The sequence below is a fragment of the Procambarus clarkii genome, chromosome 44, assembly GCF_040958095.1.
Source record: "Procambarus clarkii isolate CNS0578487 chromosome 44, FALCON_Pclarkii_2.0, whole genome shotgun sequence".
NCBI classification, from domain to species: Eukaryota; Metazoa; Arthropoda; class Malacostraca; order Decapoda; family Cambaridae; genus Procambarus; species Procambarus clarkii.
Genome location: NC_091193.1, coordinates 21,991,554 through 22,010,503, shown reverse-complemented (window position 1 = coordinate 22,010,503; position 18,950 = coordinate 21,991,554). Strand labels below are relative to the sequence as shown.

The window sequence follows — 18,950 nt, the reverse complement described above, 5'->3', positions numbered from 1 at the left end:
CCTAACCTCTCTCCTGGAGACTCAAGTCACTACCAAGGACTTAAGTGTAAATTCCAAGTGTTTCGAAATCGTTCAGAAAGTATTATGGCACAAATCCTTTAGACTTAAGCGGACATTATAGGTTTACACATATTTACTTTGAAAGAGCTGAATTAGGAACGAGTAAATAAGAAGAGAGAATTAGGAATGAATTACGAACACGATTCAGAGGAACATGTTGTAGTGAGCGAGCTTTTTTTGGGTGCCATGGTACTCGTGGTACCATGGTGCTAGTGGTACCATGGTGCTAGTGGTACCATGGTGCTAGTGGTACCATGGTGCTAGTGGTACCATGGTACTAGTGGTACCATGATAAGAGGAAAGGTACCTTGCCTCCGTAGCTGAGGTGCTTCACCTGCCAGGCGTTCCTCGCGGTACACGGTACACTTAACCTCTGGCCTCATATCTTTGCCTCAACTCTATTATTGGCTCTTCTCTATATGTCCTTTATTTACGCTTCTCATACATTTCTTCTAGTTTAGTCTCCATCGTTATTTATGGTAACTTGGTATCTTTCACACTCTGCATGTTCTTAGTCTCTTTCACACTCTGCATGTTCTTAGTCTCTTTTACACTCTGCATGTTCTTAGTCTCTTTTACACTCTGCATGTTCTTAGTCTCTTTTACACTCTGCATGTTCTTAGTCTCTTTCACACTCTGCATGTTCTTAGTCTCTTTCACACTCTGCATGTTCTTAGTCTCTTTTACACTCTGCATGTTCTTAGTCTCTTTCACACTCTGCATGTTCTTAGTCTCTTTCACACTCTGCATGTTCTTAGTCTCTTTTACACTCTGCATGTTCTTAGTCTCTTTTACACTCTGCATGTTCTTAGTCTCTTTCACACTCTGCATGTTCTTAGTCTCTTTCACACTCTGCATGTTCTTAGTCTCTTTTACACTCTGCATGTTCTTAGTCTCTTTCACACTCTGCATGTTCTTAGTCTCTTTCACACTCTGCATGTTCTTAGTCTCTTTCACACTCTGCATGTTCTTAGTCTCTTTTACACTCTGCATGTTCTTAGTCTCTTTTACACTCTGCATGTTCTTAGTCTCTTTTACACTCTGCATGTTCTTAGTCTCTTTCACACTCTGCATGTTCTTAGTCTCTTTCACACTCTGCATGTTCTTAGTCTCTTTTACACTCTGCATGTTCTTAGTCTCTTTTACACTCTGCATGTTCTTAGTCTCTTTCACACTCTGCATGTTCTTAGTCTCTTTCACACTCTGCATGTTCTTAGTCTCTTTTACACTCTGCATGTTCTTAGTCTCTTTCACACTCTGCATGTTCTTAGTCTCTTTCACACTCTGCATGTTCTTAGTCTCTTTCACACTCTGCATGTTCTTAATCTCTTTCACACTCTGCATGTTCTTAATCTCTTTCACACTCTGCATGTTCTTAGTCTCTTTTACACTCTGCATGTTCTTAATCTCTTTTACACTCTGCATGTTCTTAGTCTCTTTTACACTCTGCATGTTCTTAGTCTCTTTTACACTCTGCATGTTCTTAATCTCTTTCACACTCTGCATGTTCTTAGTCTCTTTTACACTCTGCATGTTCTTAGTCTCTTTTACACTCTGCATTTTCTTAGTCTCTTTCACACTCTGCATGTTCTTAGTCTCTTTCACACTCTGCATGTTCTTAGTCTCTTTTACACTCTGCATGTTCTTAGTCTCTTTTACACTCTGCATGTTCTTAATCTCTTTCATTATATATTTACGTATTCTTAGTATTTTGTATTAACTACATATTCTTGTTACCTTATTTTTCAACAGTTTGTGAATCACGAATCTTCCTTCTTGCTAAAAAAAACTAAATTGTTTGAAAAATTTCAGGCTTGAATCAAAGCCGATTAATGTTTCATAATGTAAGATGGCGTCCGCTTTCTTCATGTTACTTAAAAACAAGTTTTACAAGTTTTTACTCAACTCAACTTACACAAGTTTTAAACTCAAGACCAGCAATATCTCGATAAGTTGACCTACCATGTGTGTGAAGCCCTCCTTGTCTGGTCACCACCAGGCTCTGCTCCAGTGCTTGGTTCAGTCTGCTATGGTGACGCAGGGTGTTGGCTGGAGAGAGAGAGAGAGAGAGAGAGAGAGAGAGAGAGAGAGAGAGAGAGAGAGAGAGAGAGACAGAGAGAGAGAGAGAGAGTACTCACCTATTTCTACTCACCTATTTGTGTCTGCAGGATCGAGCATTGACTCTTGGATCCCGCCTTTCGAGCCATCAGTTGTTTACAGCAATGACTCCTGTCCTATTTCCTTATCATACCTAGTTTTAAAATTATGAATAGAATTTCCTTCCACAATCTGAACCTTAAGTGCATTCCATTTTTTCACGCTAAAACAAAACTTCCTAACATCTGTGTGTGTGTGTGTGTGTGTGTGTGTGTGTGTGTGTGTGTGTGTGTGTGTGTGTGTGTGTGTGTGTGTGTGTGTGTGTGTGTGTGTGTGTGAGAGTTTTACGAACCCATGTTTAGCGGACGTCCCACATTAAATAATAATAATATAAATATATCTTTGGACTTGTTAAGGCCAATAGGTTACTGGAATTTAGAACACGTCCTATTGGCAAGTTGGAACCTCTGATATTTGACCCGCACGATAATACAAGTATTACTGAAGGTGGCCCCTGTGTACATGCTGTGTGAACTAGAGTGTACAAGTATCCAGCACACACCCGCTCTCTGTTGACACTTGCAATGGCATTGTTTAACAGATTGCTTGCTCCTCTGTCCTGATAGTAATATTAGCAGTATCCCTCTGTCTTCTTCACCTGTGTGGTGTAAGTTCCTCACCTGTTGCCCCTCACCTGGAGGTAGTGTAAGTTCCTCACCTGTTGCCCCTCACCTGGAGGTAGTGTAAGTTCCTCACCTGTTGCCCCCTCACCTGGAGGTAGTGTAAGTTCCTCACCTGTTGCCCCCTCACCTGAAGGTAGTGTAAGTTCCTCACCTGTTGCCCCCTCACCTGGAGGTGGTGTAAGTTCCTCACCTGTTGCCCCCTCACCTGGAGGTGGTGTAAGTTCCTCACCTGTTGCCCCCTCACCTGAAGGTAGTGTAAGTTCCTCACCTGTTGCCCCCTCACCTGGAGGTGGTGTAAGTTCCTCACCTGTTGCCCCCTCACCTGGAGGTGGTGTAAGTTCCTCACCTGTTGCTCCCTCACCTGGAGGTGGTGTAAGTTCCTCACCTGTTGCCCCCTCACCTGGAGGTGGTGTAAGTTCCTCACCTGTTGCCCCCTCACCTGGAGGTGGTGTAAGTTCCTCACCTGTTGCCCCCTCACCTGGAGGTGGTGTAAGTTCCTCACCTGTTGCCCCTCACCATAACACATGACATGTAAATAAGATCACTCCCGACATGGTTCACCTGTTAGTGGACGCACACCACAGCATATGGCTAAATGATCTCTGTTCCCCCCTCTCTGTCTCTCTCTCTCTCTCTCTCTCTCTCTCTCTCTCTCTCTCTCTCTCTCTCTCTCTCTCTCTCTCTCTCTCTCTCTCTCTCTCTCTCTCTCTCTCTCTCTCTCTCTCTCTCTCTCTCTCTCTCTCTCATTACAAGACATAAAGAAGTCAACGCCATCATCAAGAGGAGCCTCGCCACAACCCGCTGCCCGGCACATAACCTATTCAGACCCAACGCTCCTCAGAAGCGCTCAGACGGGGTCCCCCTTCGTCCTTGAAAGGATGGTAAGCAAGTGGTGTGGGACTACACGTGCGCCGCCACACTGGCCAGTACCTTCCTCCACCACAACACACGCGAAGGGCGCAGCTTCCTTCAGGGAAACGCAGAAAGCCATCAAATACATTGATACAGCTTTGTTCGGCTCGGAGACCCTCGGTTCACGGGGCAATGTGCATTGAAGTTCCTGAAGGATCTGGCCGATAAACGGATCAGTGTTACAAAAGACCGAAGAGGGGAAAAGTTTATTTTTTCCGAAACTGCTCTGCCTCAGTTATTATTATTATTAACATCTTTATTGACAAAATTAATTACAATTTTGCCTAATCTGAGGATTTTGATAGTCTAATTAAAGTGAGGATAATACTGGTATTCACTGTCACGCAGGACAGAGGGTCATACATAAGACAATAGGTCTAAACTGTAGGCTGAAGCACATATACATCATAGTTACAATCAATGTTTTAATGTATGGATATGTGCCTCAGTGTTGCAGTTCAGAGGGTACACACCTGCATTCTGGGCACGCGTCCCACCTCGGAGGTGTTCCAGGAGGTGTTTGACTTGCATTACTGATTGAATCTGTTTGTGATATCTGTCGATGTATCCCGTTGGTGTGTCTTCCATTTCAGGTACAATAGTTATATCACGTTAATGCCACACTATTTGTAATCATGTACAATAAAGTTCACAATTCAATAGGGATGGTAGAAGGAAGAAATAAGAAATTATAGACAAACAACAAATTTCATCTGAATGCTCCATATTTGCTTCTCTGAGGTTGTGGGTCCCCACAACTGTAGCAGAGATGGTAGTAACTAATATATATATATATATATATATATATATATATATATATATATATATATATATATATATATATATATATATATATATATATAATATATATATATATATATATATATATATATATATATATATATATATATATATATTTATATATGTATATATATATATATATATATTATATATATATATATATATATATATATATATATATATATATATATATATATATATATCATTGTTATATATGTTGAAAAATTAACTTTTCAGAGTTCAATTTACAGTTTTATTAGCGCCTGAGACTAAGAGATTAGTTTCGTTGATCTTGTCAACATTTTCAAAGGCAGAGTAAAAGTAGATAAACTTTAGCAAGAGGAAGTGTTGTAGAGGCGATGAGGACCTCTGCTACGACAGTTTGGTTGTTGCTTTGTTGTTTTAGCTCCTCAGTGATCCAGCCTGGTCCTTCAGGAAGACTGGGGCACCCACCACACACTGTTGACTCGTCTCACTGTTGACTCGTCTCACTGTTGGATCATCTCACTGTTGGCTCATCTCACTGTTGGCTCATCTCACTGTTGACTCATCTCACTGTTGACTCATCTCACTGTTGACTCTTCTCACTGTTGACTCATCTCACTGTTGACTCATCTCACTGTTGGCTCATCTCACTGTTGGATCATCTCACTGTTGACTCGTCTCACTGTTGGATCGTCTCACTGTTGGATCATCTCACTGTTGGATCATCTCACTGTTGGATCATCTCACTGTTGACTCATCTCACTGTTGGATCATCTCACTGTTGGCTCATCTCACTGTTGGCTCATCTCACTGTTGACCCATCTCACTGTTGACTCATCTCACTGTTGACTCTTCTCACTGTTGACTCATCTCACTGTTGACTCATCTCACTGTTGGATCATCTCACTGTTGACTCATCTCACTGTTGACACCCCGTTGGAGGCCCCAGAAGTCCCTCTTGCCACATCTGCCTGTTGACACACTGTTGGAGCCCCTGTTGACTCTCCGAGGGAATGACCACGCCGCCGCCGCTGCTGTTGTTTGCTCAACAGACTCACTTTCCCAGAAAATGAGTTTTCCTTCAAATAAAAAAAGCTTTAGAATTCGGAACTTTGTTTCCATTTGAACAATGGACGCCTGGCGTATCCGATCGTGCCAGGTCCTCGTGGCTCCCGGTGTGTGATGCGGCGTGTCGATGAGCCCAGGGTTCGAGGCTTTCCACACACCGTGATAAAACCTTTGATATTCCCACGACTTTAAACATTGTGTCGTGAAAGCAAAAAAAAAAAATCCGTTTCAGCGTCGAAGATTAAAAGGATGACATTCCTTTGTGCGACGTGATTATGTGATGTATTTGAGGAGTAGTTATAGAAGGTTGGAGGAAGTGGAGATATCATGGTGGGTGTACCGTTCATGGGTGTGGAGATATCATGGTGGCTGTACCCTCCATGTGTGGGGGAGATATCATGATGGCTGTACCGTCCATGTGTGTGGAGATATCATGGTGGCTGTACCGTCCATGTGTGTGGAGATATCATGGTGGCTGTGCCGTCCATGTGTGTGGAGATATCATGATGGCTGTACCGTCCATGTGTGTGGATATCATGGTGGCTGTACCGTCCATGTGTGTGGAGATATCATGGTGGCTGTACCGTCCATGTGTGTGGAGATATCATGATGGCTGTACCGTCCATGTGTGTGGATATCATGGTGGCTGTACCGTCCATGTGTGTGGATATCATGGTGGCTGTACCGTCCATGTGTGTGGAGATATCATGGTGGCTGTACCGTCCATGTGTGTGGAGATATCATGATGGCTGTACCGTCCATGTGTGTGGATATCATGGTGGCTGTACCGTCCATGTGTGTGGAGATATCATGGTGGCTGTACCGTCCATGTGTGTGGAGATATCATGATGGCTGTACCCTCCATGTGTGTGGATATCATGGTGGCTGTACCGTCCATGTGTGTGGAGATATCATGGTGGCTGTACCCTCCATGTGTGTGGAGATATCATGATGGCTGTACCGTCCATGTGTGTGGAGATATCATGGTGGCTGTACCCTCCATGTGTGTGGAGATATCATGATGGCTGTACCCTCCATGTGTGTGGATATCATGGTGGCTGTACCGTCCATGTGTGTGGAGATATCATGGTGGCTGTACCCTCCATGTGTGTGGATATCATGGTGGCTGTACCGTCCATGTGTGTGGAGATATCATGGTGGCTGTACCCTCCATGTGTGTGGAGATATCATGGTGGCTGTACCCTCCATGTGTGTGGAGATATCATGGTGGCTGTATCCGCCATGTGTGGGGGAGATATCATGATGACTATATCTTCTACGGACAAAACGGTTCATGAACTTGTGGACAAATTTAAAGGGGCTGGATCCGTACGTGAGGGCATGGGAGGAGGAGGTCCAAGGACAGGACGTGACAGTGTTGCAAGAGGAGACAACTACTCGAGGGTGAAGCTCTCAGTAAAGACAAAGTTTAATCAATATTGATTTACAAATCTGTTTTTGTAGCAAAAATAGGTAAAAAAACATGTGTCTGATCCAGCCAGCCAGGGTGCCCCACGGGACCTGGTCGTTCGTCACTCCTGTCTGATCCAGCCAGGCAGGGTGACTCACGGGACCTGGTCGTCCGTCACTCCTGTCTGATCCAGCCAGCCAGGGTGACTCACGGGACCTGGTCCTCCGTCACTCCTGTCTGATCCAGCCAGCCAGGGTGCCCCACGGGACCTGGTCGTTCGTCACTCCTGTCTGATCCAGCCAGCCAGGGTGCCCCACGGGACCTGGTCGTTCGTCACTCCTGTCTGATCCAGCCAGCCAGGGTGACTCACGGGACCTGGTCCTCCGTCACTCCTGTCTGATCCTTGAGGTGATAAGGACTACCTCTTGCATGATGGAGTTAACTTGCAGAAGAAGTGGCTTCCTTTACGCAACAATGTGTACTGGGTGAAGTGCCTCAGTGGCAGGCAGACTGAAATAAAGAGAAAAGAAACCTTTGGTCTGGTAAACACAAGAGATTAGGATTGTGAAACTAATATTGCTCATTTATATTTGAAATAATTGCACAATAGTGGAAGTGATCGTTCAGAAAGTCATTTTGTAATGTTGGAATTATATACGGCTTAAAGGTTTTAATATTTAAGACCTTGATGGCAGAAAATCTGATAAGCCTTTTGTTTTCTCTTTGGCCTTTTTGGCTTTTTGTGTGTGTCATTATTGTGGGGTTGTGTAAGCGCAGGTGGTGTGTAAACTGTGGTGTGGACCAGGGAGAGGCTCTTGAGTCGGGTTTACGGGAGTTACGTAAGACACTATGAGCACTATGGACTCACCTTGTTCATCTTAACTGCAAGATGTTTATAAGTTTACTTGAGAGAGAGAGAGAAGCTGGTGACTGGAGCATCTGGGTGAGAGTCTCCACGACGTGCACCACTCAACACCCTCACCATCACGTACACCATCATACTCTTCTTTATAATATTTGGACCTCTCTGGCTTTTACAGTGATGCATTAGCAGTGGTCTTGTATGTGTCCCTCTGACCACTGTACCAGTTGTCTGTGTCCTACTGATTCCCTGTTCTTACAATCTGTATGCAACCCGTTCTCGCACTTGCTTACAGTCAATATTGACTTATTTAATAAGTGCATATGTGACATACTAATTGATTGTGAATATTTTAGTTTACCTTGAAAAGCTTCATAGAAAACACCGACCTCACCTAACCCTCTTAGTATGTTAAGATAAGCATCTTATTGCTTCTTAATTACAATTATTACTTAACTTATACCGTTGATAGGTTAAGTAATAATTACATACAGCAGTTACATGCTGTATGTAACTTCATGTTTTTAACAACTTCTGAGTCTCTGCTTGTCCAAGCTGCGACCGGCCACAAAGATGCTAATGTTCTCTAACCAAAAACTGTATTTTCTCGAATTTAAATGTATATTACAATTATGTGCATAGTTAAGCCTATGATAGGTTAGGTTCCTTGTTTTGGTTTTGTTAGTATTAATACATAAACTAAACCTTTAGAGAGGTGCTATTCGAACACAGGAACGGAGTAGGGGGGGGGGACTGTTCGAAGTTGTCATTTGTGTTATGTCTCGTGTTTCTCACTCATTAACTAGGGGGTCTGGGGGGGGGGGCCGGATTAACGAGTGTTGCCACTGTTAATGAGGACGGTCCCTATGTGCGTCCAGACATATGTGACTGGTCCCTATGTCACATAGGAACAGTCCCTATGTGACATAGGGACGGTCCCTATGTGCGTCCAGACATATGAGCCAATATTTAATATGTTTTATCCAGCCCATGTTCAAAATATTGACCTAAGATCATTTATTAATAATAAACACAGAACACAACTGATTATGTTCAAACATTCGCTCACTTTCTATACTTTGTAAGTGCTCTCCTCTAAAGGTTTGTCCACATACTGAAAATATTAATAATTGTCAACAAAGACAAAACAACTAACCTAACCTTCCTTAGGTCTAACAAGGGGGTGCATAGTTAGTGACCTAACACCTCGCTAATTATACACAAAACTAGAAATAACGGTAGCCTTCGGGTAAAGAAAATTATTATATATTACAGAAATTTCAGTTTTGTTTACACACCGCACAATACGGTGTGTGATGAGTGCTTGAGCGCACAGTACGGTGTGTGATGAGTGCTTGAGCGCACAGTACGGTGTGTGATGAGTGCTTGAGCGCGCAGTACAGTGAGTGATGAGTGCTTGAGCGCGCAGTACAGTGAGTGATGAGTGCTTGAGCGCGCAGTACAGTGAGTGATGAGTGCTTGAGCGCACAGTACGGTGTGTGATGAGTGCTTGAGCAAGAGTACAGCCAGGATGAGCAGCGCTTGATGAGGACAAAGAGTCGTCCACATCACGTTAATATAACTAACTACCAACTGAACCAAAATACTTTACCTAATCTAACCTAGCTCTAACTATACACAAAATAATAATAAATAATTATACCAATTTATATATTAGAAAATACCATTTTTAATTCCGCAATATATTAACAATGACGAATGCAACTTTAGACAAGCCGCTGTGTGGACGAGCAACGCCTCAGGTGCCATTCTTTCCAGCATTTTAAGACATGGAAACATTCCCTAGCGGAGAGGAGAGGTGTATCGAGCTTGAGGCCGCAGACGACGAGAGTGAACCATTACGGGGTAATAAGACAGTGTTTGTGTCAGGGGTGGCCATGCCCGGCTGGTCACGCATGGCCACAACCCGCCACGAAAAACCTTTTGTCCCAGATAGAGATGAAGACATTGCAGCATTAGTAGTGAAGGTGAAGTGTAAGATGCGGTGGATTACCGTGCATTGATGGAGTAGGTGATATATGTTCGCTAGTGGCCGGAGGGCGTAGTCCAGGGACCCTTTCAAGCTTGGCCCCCTGTTAGGAAGCCGCGGGATGACTTCAGGGTGCTGGTACTGGAGGCCTCGTGCAGCGTAAACACCTCAAGTGAAGCTAAGAACAGAAGCCAGGGGGGGGGGGGGGAGGGGGGGGAGGGGGGGCAGGTGGTAGAAGTAGGTCAGCACAGGTCAGGTGGTGAGAGGCAGACTAACGCTGAGTCACTCCTACCTCAGGTCAGTGTGGGGGGGGGGGGAGGGGGGAGGTGCGGTGAGAGGGAGACTAATGCTGAATCACTCCTACCTCAGGTCAGCAGGGGGGGGGGGGACTCGCTGAATCACCCCCCCCCCTCTCTCAAAAAAAACACCTGAGCAGTGAAATTGAAATTGAAATAAGTTTATTGAGGTAAAATACACACAAAGGGATGAGGTAGCTGAAGCTATTCTCACCCCTTTCAGTACATCGTGTTAATACATACATACACACACATCACAAACAATAAACATATTACCGAACATTCTGAGAGATAAACATATACATTCCTCCTTTACACAAGTAACGTGAGCAGTGTTCCTGCGTGTGTGAGGTGAGGCGCCGCCGCTCCCCTGCACACACCTGCACACACCTGCACACACACTGACGGACCACACAACACACAGATGGAAACACAACACACAGATGGAAACACAACACACAGACAGATAGACAGATGGAAACACAACACACAGACAGATAGACAGATAGACAGATGGAAACACAACACACAGACAGATAGACAGATGGAAACACAACACACAGACAGATAGACAGATGGAAATACAACAAACAAAAACAGAAATACCACAGACAGACATAAAGTTCATCATTGTCTCTGTATATCAGAAAACAAAAACAAATATCCACGGATAAATTATTAGTGGTTGACCCCGAGCATTACCGGTTAGATCATCAACCAGCGGGTCCGCGGACACTAGGCTCCACACAAGGTGAAAGGAAACATATACCTGACCAGCCGCCGGCATGGAGGGATGAACAAGCCCGACACACACACACACACACATGCCCTGGTCACTTGTGTATACATGTCTCCCATTATTCGTCACTAAAAAATGCCAGGTTTGAGTCAACAGATTCCTGTGTGATATCTGACAAGTTATATATATGTATTTATAAGATGCGACCTGACAGCCGCTCCGAGACCACAGTGATCTGAGAGTCAGGATGTGTGTTTTATGTGTGAGTTTGTTCAGTTGGATATGTGTTTTATGTGTGAGTTTGTTCAGTTGGATATGTGTTTTATGTGTGAGTTTGTTCAGTTGGATATGTGTTTTATGTGTGAGTTTGTTCAGTTGGATATGTGTTTTATGTGTGAGTTTGTTCAGCTGGATATGTGTTTTATGTGTGAGTTTGTTCAGTTGGATATGTGTTTTATGTGTGAGTTTGTTCAGTTGGATATGTGTTTTATGTGTGAGTTTGTTCAGCTGGATATGTGTTTTATGTGTGAGTTTGTTCAGCTGGATATGTGTTTTATGTGTGAGTTTGTTCAGTTCGATATGTGTTTTATGTGTGAGTTTGTTCAGCTGGATATGTGTTTTATGTGTGAGTTTGTTCAGTTGGATATGTGTTTTATGTGTGAGTTTGTTCAGTTGGATATGTGTTTTATGTGTGAGTTTGTTCAGCTGGATATGTGTTTTATGTGTGAGTTTGTTCAGTTGGATATGTGTTTTATGTGTGAGTTTGTTCAGTTGGATATGTGTTTTATGTGTGAGTTCATCTTATTCATCACGTTGTACACTAGGATAGTTAAGGTGATATACGATACCCTCACTAGGATAGTTAAGGTGATATACGATACCCTCACTATGATAGTTAAGGTGATATACGATACCCTCACTAGGATAGTTAAGGTGATATACGATACCCTCACTAGGATAGTTAAGGTATAAGACAAATAACTACATCCTGGGAGTGTAATTATGTGTGGTTCTCGATAAAGCCTCGTCATACTGAATCAGAATATATAAGAAAAATCTCTCCAGGTTTAAAAATGTTCATATTTGTCCACACCTGCCCACATCACTGCCTACACCTGTACATCAACCTGCCTACACCTGTCCTCCACCCGTCCACCCTACCCTCCCTACACTTGTCCTCCACCCGTCCACCCTACCCTGCCTACGCCTGTCCTCCACCCCACCCTGCCTACACCTGTCCACCCGTCCACCACCACCCTGCCTACACCCGTCCATCACCACCCTGCCTACACCTGTCCACCACCACCCTGCGTACACCCGTCCACCACCACCCTGCCTACACCTGTCCACCACCACCCTGCCTACACCCGTCCACCACCACCCTGCCTACACCTGTCCACCACCACCCTTCCTACACCCGTCCACCACCACCCTGCTACACCTGTCCACCACCAACCAGTTTACCTTCCCAGTGTGTCGGCGGCCTTTCCCTCTCCCAGTAAATGTTATTGGTGTAAGGGCAGGAGGGTAGTGCCCTGTGGCGCTGCTTCGTCTCCTGTGACCCGGATTCTTCAGATGTCTGGAGGGGCAATAAAGATTTTATACCTCGTGGAAAGTATGCTTTTCTTTTGCCATTTGCATTAATGTTATGATCTGAAACACTCTTGAGGACACTCAACTATGGACGTGTGAGCGTGTGCGTGTGGCCTTGTAGGGCAGGAGGCCAGAGTGTGACCACCTGCCAGCCATGAAACTGCACGTTTCCACAACTGGAAATAAAATCAAATTAATTCTATTCTGATCTTGGAGAATAATTGATCTGAAGTTCAACAGCTGGGCCCTTCCACTCTCCTTGTTCCAGCTACACCACCTTGTGTCCGTGGTGGTGGCTGGGGGGGGGGGGAGGCAACCATCCGGGGCACATTTGTGTACTCCGTGTATACACAATCACTCCGTGTATACACAATCACTCCGTGTATACACAATCACTCCGTGTATACACAATCACTCCGTGTATACACAATCTTCTGACTCATGTAAAATAAATCATTATTACGAGTAAGTGCCAAGCCAGTGTACTATACAACACGAGGGCAGGATAGGAGCTGGGATGGGAGGACAGAGAGAAGGGAACAGGGCCCAACCACTTACACTAAAGGCGATGGAACGCCGACGCAGCCTGTTGCTGTATCGCCCATTCCAGGAGCTAAGACTGGAGCTCTACATCTTCTGATTCACAGTCATGTAAGCTACTACATTTGTTTTTTTTTATTAAATAATGTACAATATAAAGATCATATTTACATCAATTTACAATTGAAAATACTACATACACACACACACAAATATATATATATATATATTTCAACTGTAGAACACTTTCTCACCAGGAGATTTGAACCCTAGCCAGCAAAGAAGCCTTAGAGCAACTGGCATAACAGGTACACTTTTAACCCACTGCACCAAACTCAGACCCTTAAAAGAGATGGTAATTTCGGGGTATTTAAACCCCCCAAAGATCACCACCTCCCAAGGGCAACTAGAGCATAGTGAGGGATTACTCGCGTTCTTTCATCAAATTCCTGTTAATATGGGAGAACTCTGTGTCTATGCTTAACGCACAACTTGCCTAAACACGCAAGAGAAGTTATTCAACTTTAAAACACTTTCCCACCAGGAGATTCGAACCCTAGCCAGCACAGAAGCCTGCATTATATCCTTTCTAAAGGTAACACATAAGATTGCCAATGACTTATGGTACACATTTAGTCTCCCTATTCCACCATCTGTCTTACCTTTACATAGAGTAGTCCGTTTAATTGGTTGGTATCTACCATACCATACATATGTAAAAATAGTTATGTCAATCTCCATAGCAATTTTCTTTTCGATTGGAAAACTGTGAAACAAATGCCACACTTTAGATAAAATTTTACAATTGATTATTACAGCCTTCTGAAACAGGACTAATTTCTTATTTGACAACATATTCGTAGCTACTATTATATTTCCACGTAGTACTTGCCAATTCGTAACCAATGTTGTTTCAAGTGAACAAATCCACAAGGGCCGTGACGAGGATTCGAACCTGCGTCCGGGAGCATCCCAGACACTGCCTTACTTCACTTCATTTGATGCATCACGTTAGTGTGATTCCTGTGTGTAATGTTGTTTCATGTGTTTTACACCAGCAAATCCCGAGAGCTGTAATAGACTCCACTACCTTGAGCCATGAACCTGTCCAGGTAACTTTATTACACCAACTACCAAGCCCCATCATACACGTTTTGTTCTTGTTAATGACAGCACCTGTTGCTCTCTCAAGGTTGTCTAACTCATCCTGAACATTCACCACCGAGTCTTCTGTCGACACAAAAATAGGGACTTCACTTACTTCATAACCCACAACAGGAAGTGTCATAGCATTGGGAAGATAAGATGGAACAATAAAGGCATTGTTTTTTATTGCCAAGTACAGTGGCTCTTGAAATATAACATACAACATCATTGAAATGGAACTTCCCTGAGGTACCGACCGTTCTCTTGAAAATGGTGTCCTCAAGACACCATTGATACACACGCTGCTCCGACACTGTATATATAGCATACGGATCCAGTCAATACATTCTTGTGCCACACACCTGCCCTATCCTATATATCTTATATAAACTAAACACCAACACGGTCAAAATCTGTCGACCAGTGGAGGCTTATCATGGAGGAAGGAACATTATTCTCAGACACATTATACACAACATCCACAATTACATTATTATGATTATGGATCGATTATGGATCTTCCAGTCACACCACAGAACTGTTCCTTGGATAAAATGTAATCCATTACAACCTTAAGTCTGTTCGCCAACAATTTCGAGACTTTTGTAATCCTTAGTTGAGTAAGGAAAGTGGCCTCCAGTTCGTAAGAATAAGCAAATTACCTGCTTTAGGTATCATCTTAATAGTCCCATAAGATTGTGACACGCTAAGCTTCCTATGCTGTATGCTATACTGCGCCACTTGTATAAAGTCTTTACCGAGGACATCCCATACATAGACATAAAATTCCGCCGGGAACCCATCACAGCCAGGTGATTTACCCTTCTTTAAACTCTTGACCACACTCCGCACCTCCTGATAATCTACATCTGCCAACAATGACGTGTTGTCATCCTAAGTTATAACCCGTGTACATTTTCCAAGGAAATACTGCCTTGTGTTGGGAAATAATACTTGTGTTGGGTGCCCTGGAACCCCCCCCTCCATCCCCCCCCTTTCCCCTGTGTTGAGGGTCCTTTTAATGTTGTCTGATGTTTTGATTTTATGTGATTTGTAATTAATTTGTAATGTGACTTAATGTTAAAAGTCTGATGTTGCTGTCATGTGATGTTGCTGTCATGTCTGATGTGTTTGAAGTGTGCAGTTGGACACGAACACATACCGGGAGAGAATGCTTGGTGGCAGGAGAAATTTCCTGCAAATATTAATGTGTAGTGAAGACATAAAGTTACTGGTGGCAATAAAGTGGCCCAACACCAGAATGTATCATGTGTCTCCCACTAAGCGTGGCCTCGGTAAACTGCTTCGTAATATTCCACAAGGTTCACACTCCGCGGCTTTTGGTCAAGGTCTTCCTCCCTTGCAAGTGGCTCCTAGCGCCCTCACTCCCAACATCTGCAGCATGTGGACCATCACCATCGCATGCAACACTTGGAACAGTTGCAGTATTACAATACTGGCAATCCTGTGGAATACTCCGCCTCGTTCACAACATTTGGTAAACTTACAACACGTTGTTGTTGTTATAGATTCAGCTACTCGGAACAAGTTCCAAGTAGCACGGGCTATGGTGAGCCCGTAACTAACCTGGCACAGGAGCTGGGCAAGTAGCACGGGCTATGGCGAACCCGTAGTGGACTAACCTGGCACAGAAGCGGTGTTGAGTAATTTCATTTCTGGGGATGTACAACACATATTATAGTCAACATTTGTAACACATTGACACTTGCAGCATCCTTAACATTTGCAAAACTCAAAGTCTTTGTAATGGTCGAAATATCTGTAACACTACTAACAATTGCAACACATACAATACAACCCATTCTCGCACTTGCTTACGGTCAATATTGGCATATTTAATAAGTGCATATGTGACATACTAATTAATTGTGAATATTTTAGTTTACCTTGAAAAGCTTCATAGAAAACACCGACCTCACCTAACCTTCTTAGTATGTTAAGATAAGCATCTTATTGCTTCTTAATTACAATTATTACTTAACCTATACCATTGATAAGTTAAGTAATAATTGTAAATAAGAAGCAATAAGATGCTTATCTTAACATACTAAGAAGGTTAGGTGAGGTCGGTGTTTTCTATGAAGCTTTTCAAGGTAAACTAAAATATTCACAATCAATTAGTATGTCACATATGCACTTATTAAATAAGCCAATATTGACCGTAAGCAAGTGCGAGAACGGGTTGTACAATACCTTCAACATTCGCAGCATTTGCAGTACTTACTACATCTACTACACATGTTGCGGTCCCCGTGGCGTAGTGGTAAGACACTCGCCTGGCGTTTCGCAAGCGCTTTGTCCTGGGTTCGTATCCTGACCGGAGAGGATTGATTGGGCGCCAATCCTTAACCGTAGCCTCTGTTTACCCAACAGTAAAATGGGTACTTGGTTGTTAAACACTTTGGCGGGTCGTGTTCCAGGGCACATGGGATTAAGATATTAATTGATATCTTGATATATTATCTCGATATCAAGATAAACCATCAAGATATTACGTTGATATCTAGATATAACGTCAAGATATTACGTTGATATCAAGATTTAACACCAAAATATTACGTTGATATCAAGATATAACAAGAAGATATTACATTGATATCAAGATATTACGTTGATAACAGGATATAACATCTAAATATTACGTTGATATCAAGATATAACAGGATATAACATCTAAATATTCCGTTGATATCAAGATATAACTTCAGGATATTACGTTGGTATCAAGATATAACATTTAAATATTACGTTAATATCAAGATATAACATCAAGATATTACGTTGATATCAAGATATGCCAGCAGACTATTCCCTAAGCTGAGAAGTATGAGTTACGAGGTAAGACTAAAGGAATTTAACTTCACCATGCTTTGAAAGAAAATGGCGGAGACATTCTCACTACCTCTAAAATACTCAGTGGAGGTGTGTGTACGTCACAAGTCTTGGAGCCGGACGTGATGTGGAGGAACCACACTATGTACACGACTTCTAAGCATTTATATGTATGTATGTGTATACAGGATATGTGGAAGCTGGTCAGAATTGCATATCACCTTTGTAAACGCTCATTAATGACATTGTAACAGACACCTTGAACATTGTTTATGTCAGCCCGTCCTCCAAAAATGGGGTGGTAAATGTAAGAAGACAAATAAGTGCAATTATGTACTATTCATAGCAGTTAGGAATTGTACTTATTTTCACTTAGTATTAAATCGTACTGTCAAATATATTGTGAATATTTGAGTTTACCTGAAAAACTGAATAGAAAACCACAACCTCACCTAACCGTCTTAGTTTTTGAAGATAATAATTTTATTGCTTCTTAATTACAATTAGTAATTAATCTATAGCTATATTGATATTACAGTTTTATAAAACTAATAAAACAAAACTAAAATATATCAATAAATTGTAAAGTAACTCAGGATATTTTAAAATTTTGTATAAAATCTATATTGTTTAATAAACCTGAAAAAGAAATTCCTGATATTTAAAACTTGTGTATAGCAAATTGAAATTAAAAACTTCATCCTAAAATTCTGAGTGTCTTAACAAAAAACGAGGAGAATTAAATCGGGGGAGGGGGTTGGGTAAATGTAACAGCCCCATAAGTGCAATTATGCACTGTTTATGACAGTAAGAAAGTGTACTTATTACGCTTAGTATTAAATCGTACTGTCAATTCGGAGGATGGGTTGCAGGATGTAGGAGCACTGCACTCTTCTGTGGTTGAGTGTTCAATAAATCCCTGAACTATATGTTTAACAGATCTCTCACCCTGTCCATGGAGGACAGAAGTAAATGTATATTTTCTGGTTAGCACTGTAAATGTCTGGCCACGTCTGTGGTAGGAACAACAATTGCTTCTAGCCAGATATGACACAGCCCACTACTTTCAGGAATCTGCACGCACAACGCTGGCATGTGTCCACTACAAAGATGTGTCCTCCACCATCATGTGTCCACTACCACCACCATGTGTCCACCACCACCATGTGTCCACCACCATGTGTCCACTAGAGTGTTGTCTTCCACTCAGTGATCCGTGCAGAGAATAATCCTAAACAAATAATATATATATTGAATTATTCCCGTCAGGGGTTTTCAGTTAATAGATCATGAAGAGATGAAGGCTAAGATGGAGGAGTCGGGATGCTGGGGAGATGAAGACTAAGATGGAGGAGTCGGGATGCTGGAGATAAAATGCTGGTCGTGGTTTAGTCGCCTGAGTGGGAACTGTTCAAACTGGTTTCATTCCAAATACTATTTTCTTTTTAATTGTTTCTAGCGTCTGAAAATATCTAAATATATTGTACTGAAAAGAAGTATTACGTTACGGTGTTTGATATTCCTGGACGTGATGTATGTTATGAGGAAGTGTTGTTGTGATGAAGGAGAACACAGCTGCGTGCAAACACATGAGCAGCGGTGTAAACAATAATGTTGGAACATCTCTTGTGAACCATCGCTGAACATTAACCATCTTTACCCCGGTCAATTATGTTATCCCTCGGGGTTAATAGCCTGGTCACGCCTTCTATCATCCATCTCCTCGGCTCCTAATTACCTCTTCGTGTTCTATCGTCTTAAGAACGAGTCATTTGTGAGTACACAGCTGTTGCTTACGTCACTCTCTCTGGCAAGACAAGTGGCTTTAGAAGCTTAGTCATTTTACATCTTGTTGTGATATGTAAAGTCTGTTGAAATGTTTATAGATATTTTAAAATCTTTAACGCAAGAATT

At 42.6% G+C, this 18,950-nt stretch overlaps 1 protein-coding gene across 1 annotated transcript; it reads right to left on the bottom strand.

Moving 5' to 3' along the window:
- Positions 1-534: 534 nt before the first annotated feature.
- On the bottom strand, positions 535-1,728 carry LOC138350171 (homeobox-like protein HDP1). Its single transcript, XM_069300504.1, has one exon. It carries the CDS (start codon positions 1,726-1,728, stop codon positions 535-537), a length of 1,194 nt encoding a protein of 397 aa, XP_069156605.1.
- Positions 1,729-18,950: the final 17,222 nt, after the last annotated feature.

Bases quoted from the DNA above. Each gene is read 5' to 3' on its own strand.
- LOC138350171 (XM_069300504.1), bottom strand. From the start codon at position 1,728: ATGCAGAGTGTAAAAGAGACTAAGAACATGCAGAGTGTAAAAGAGACT.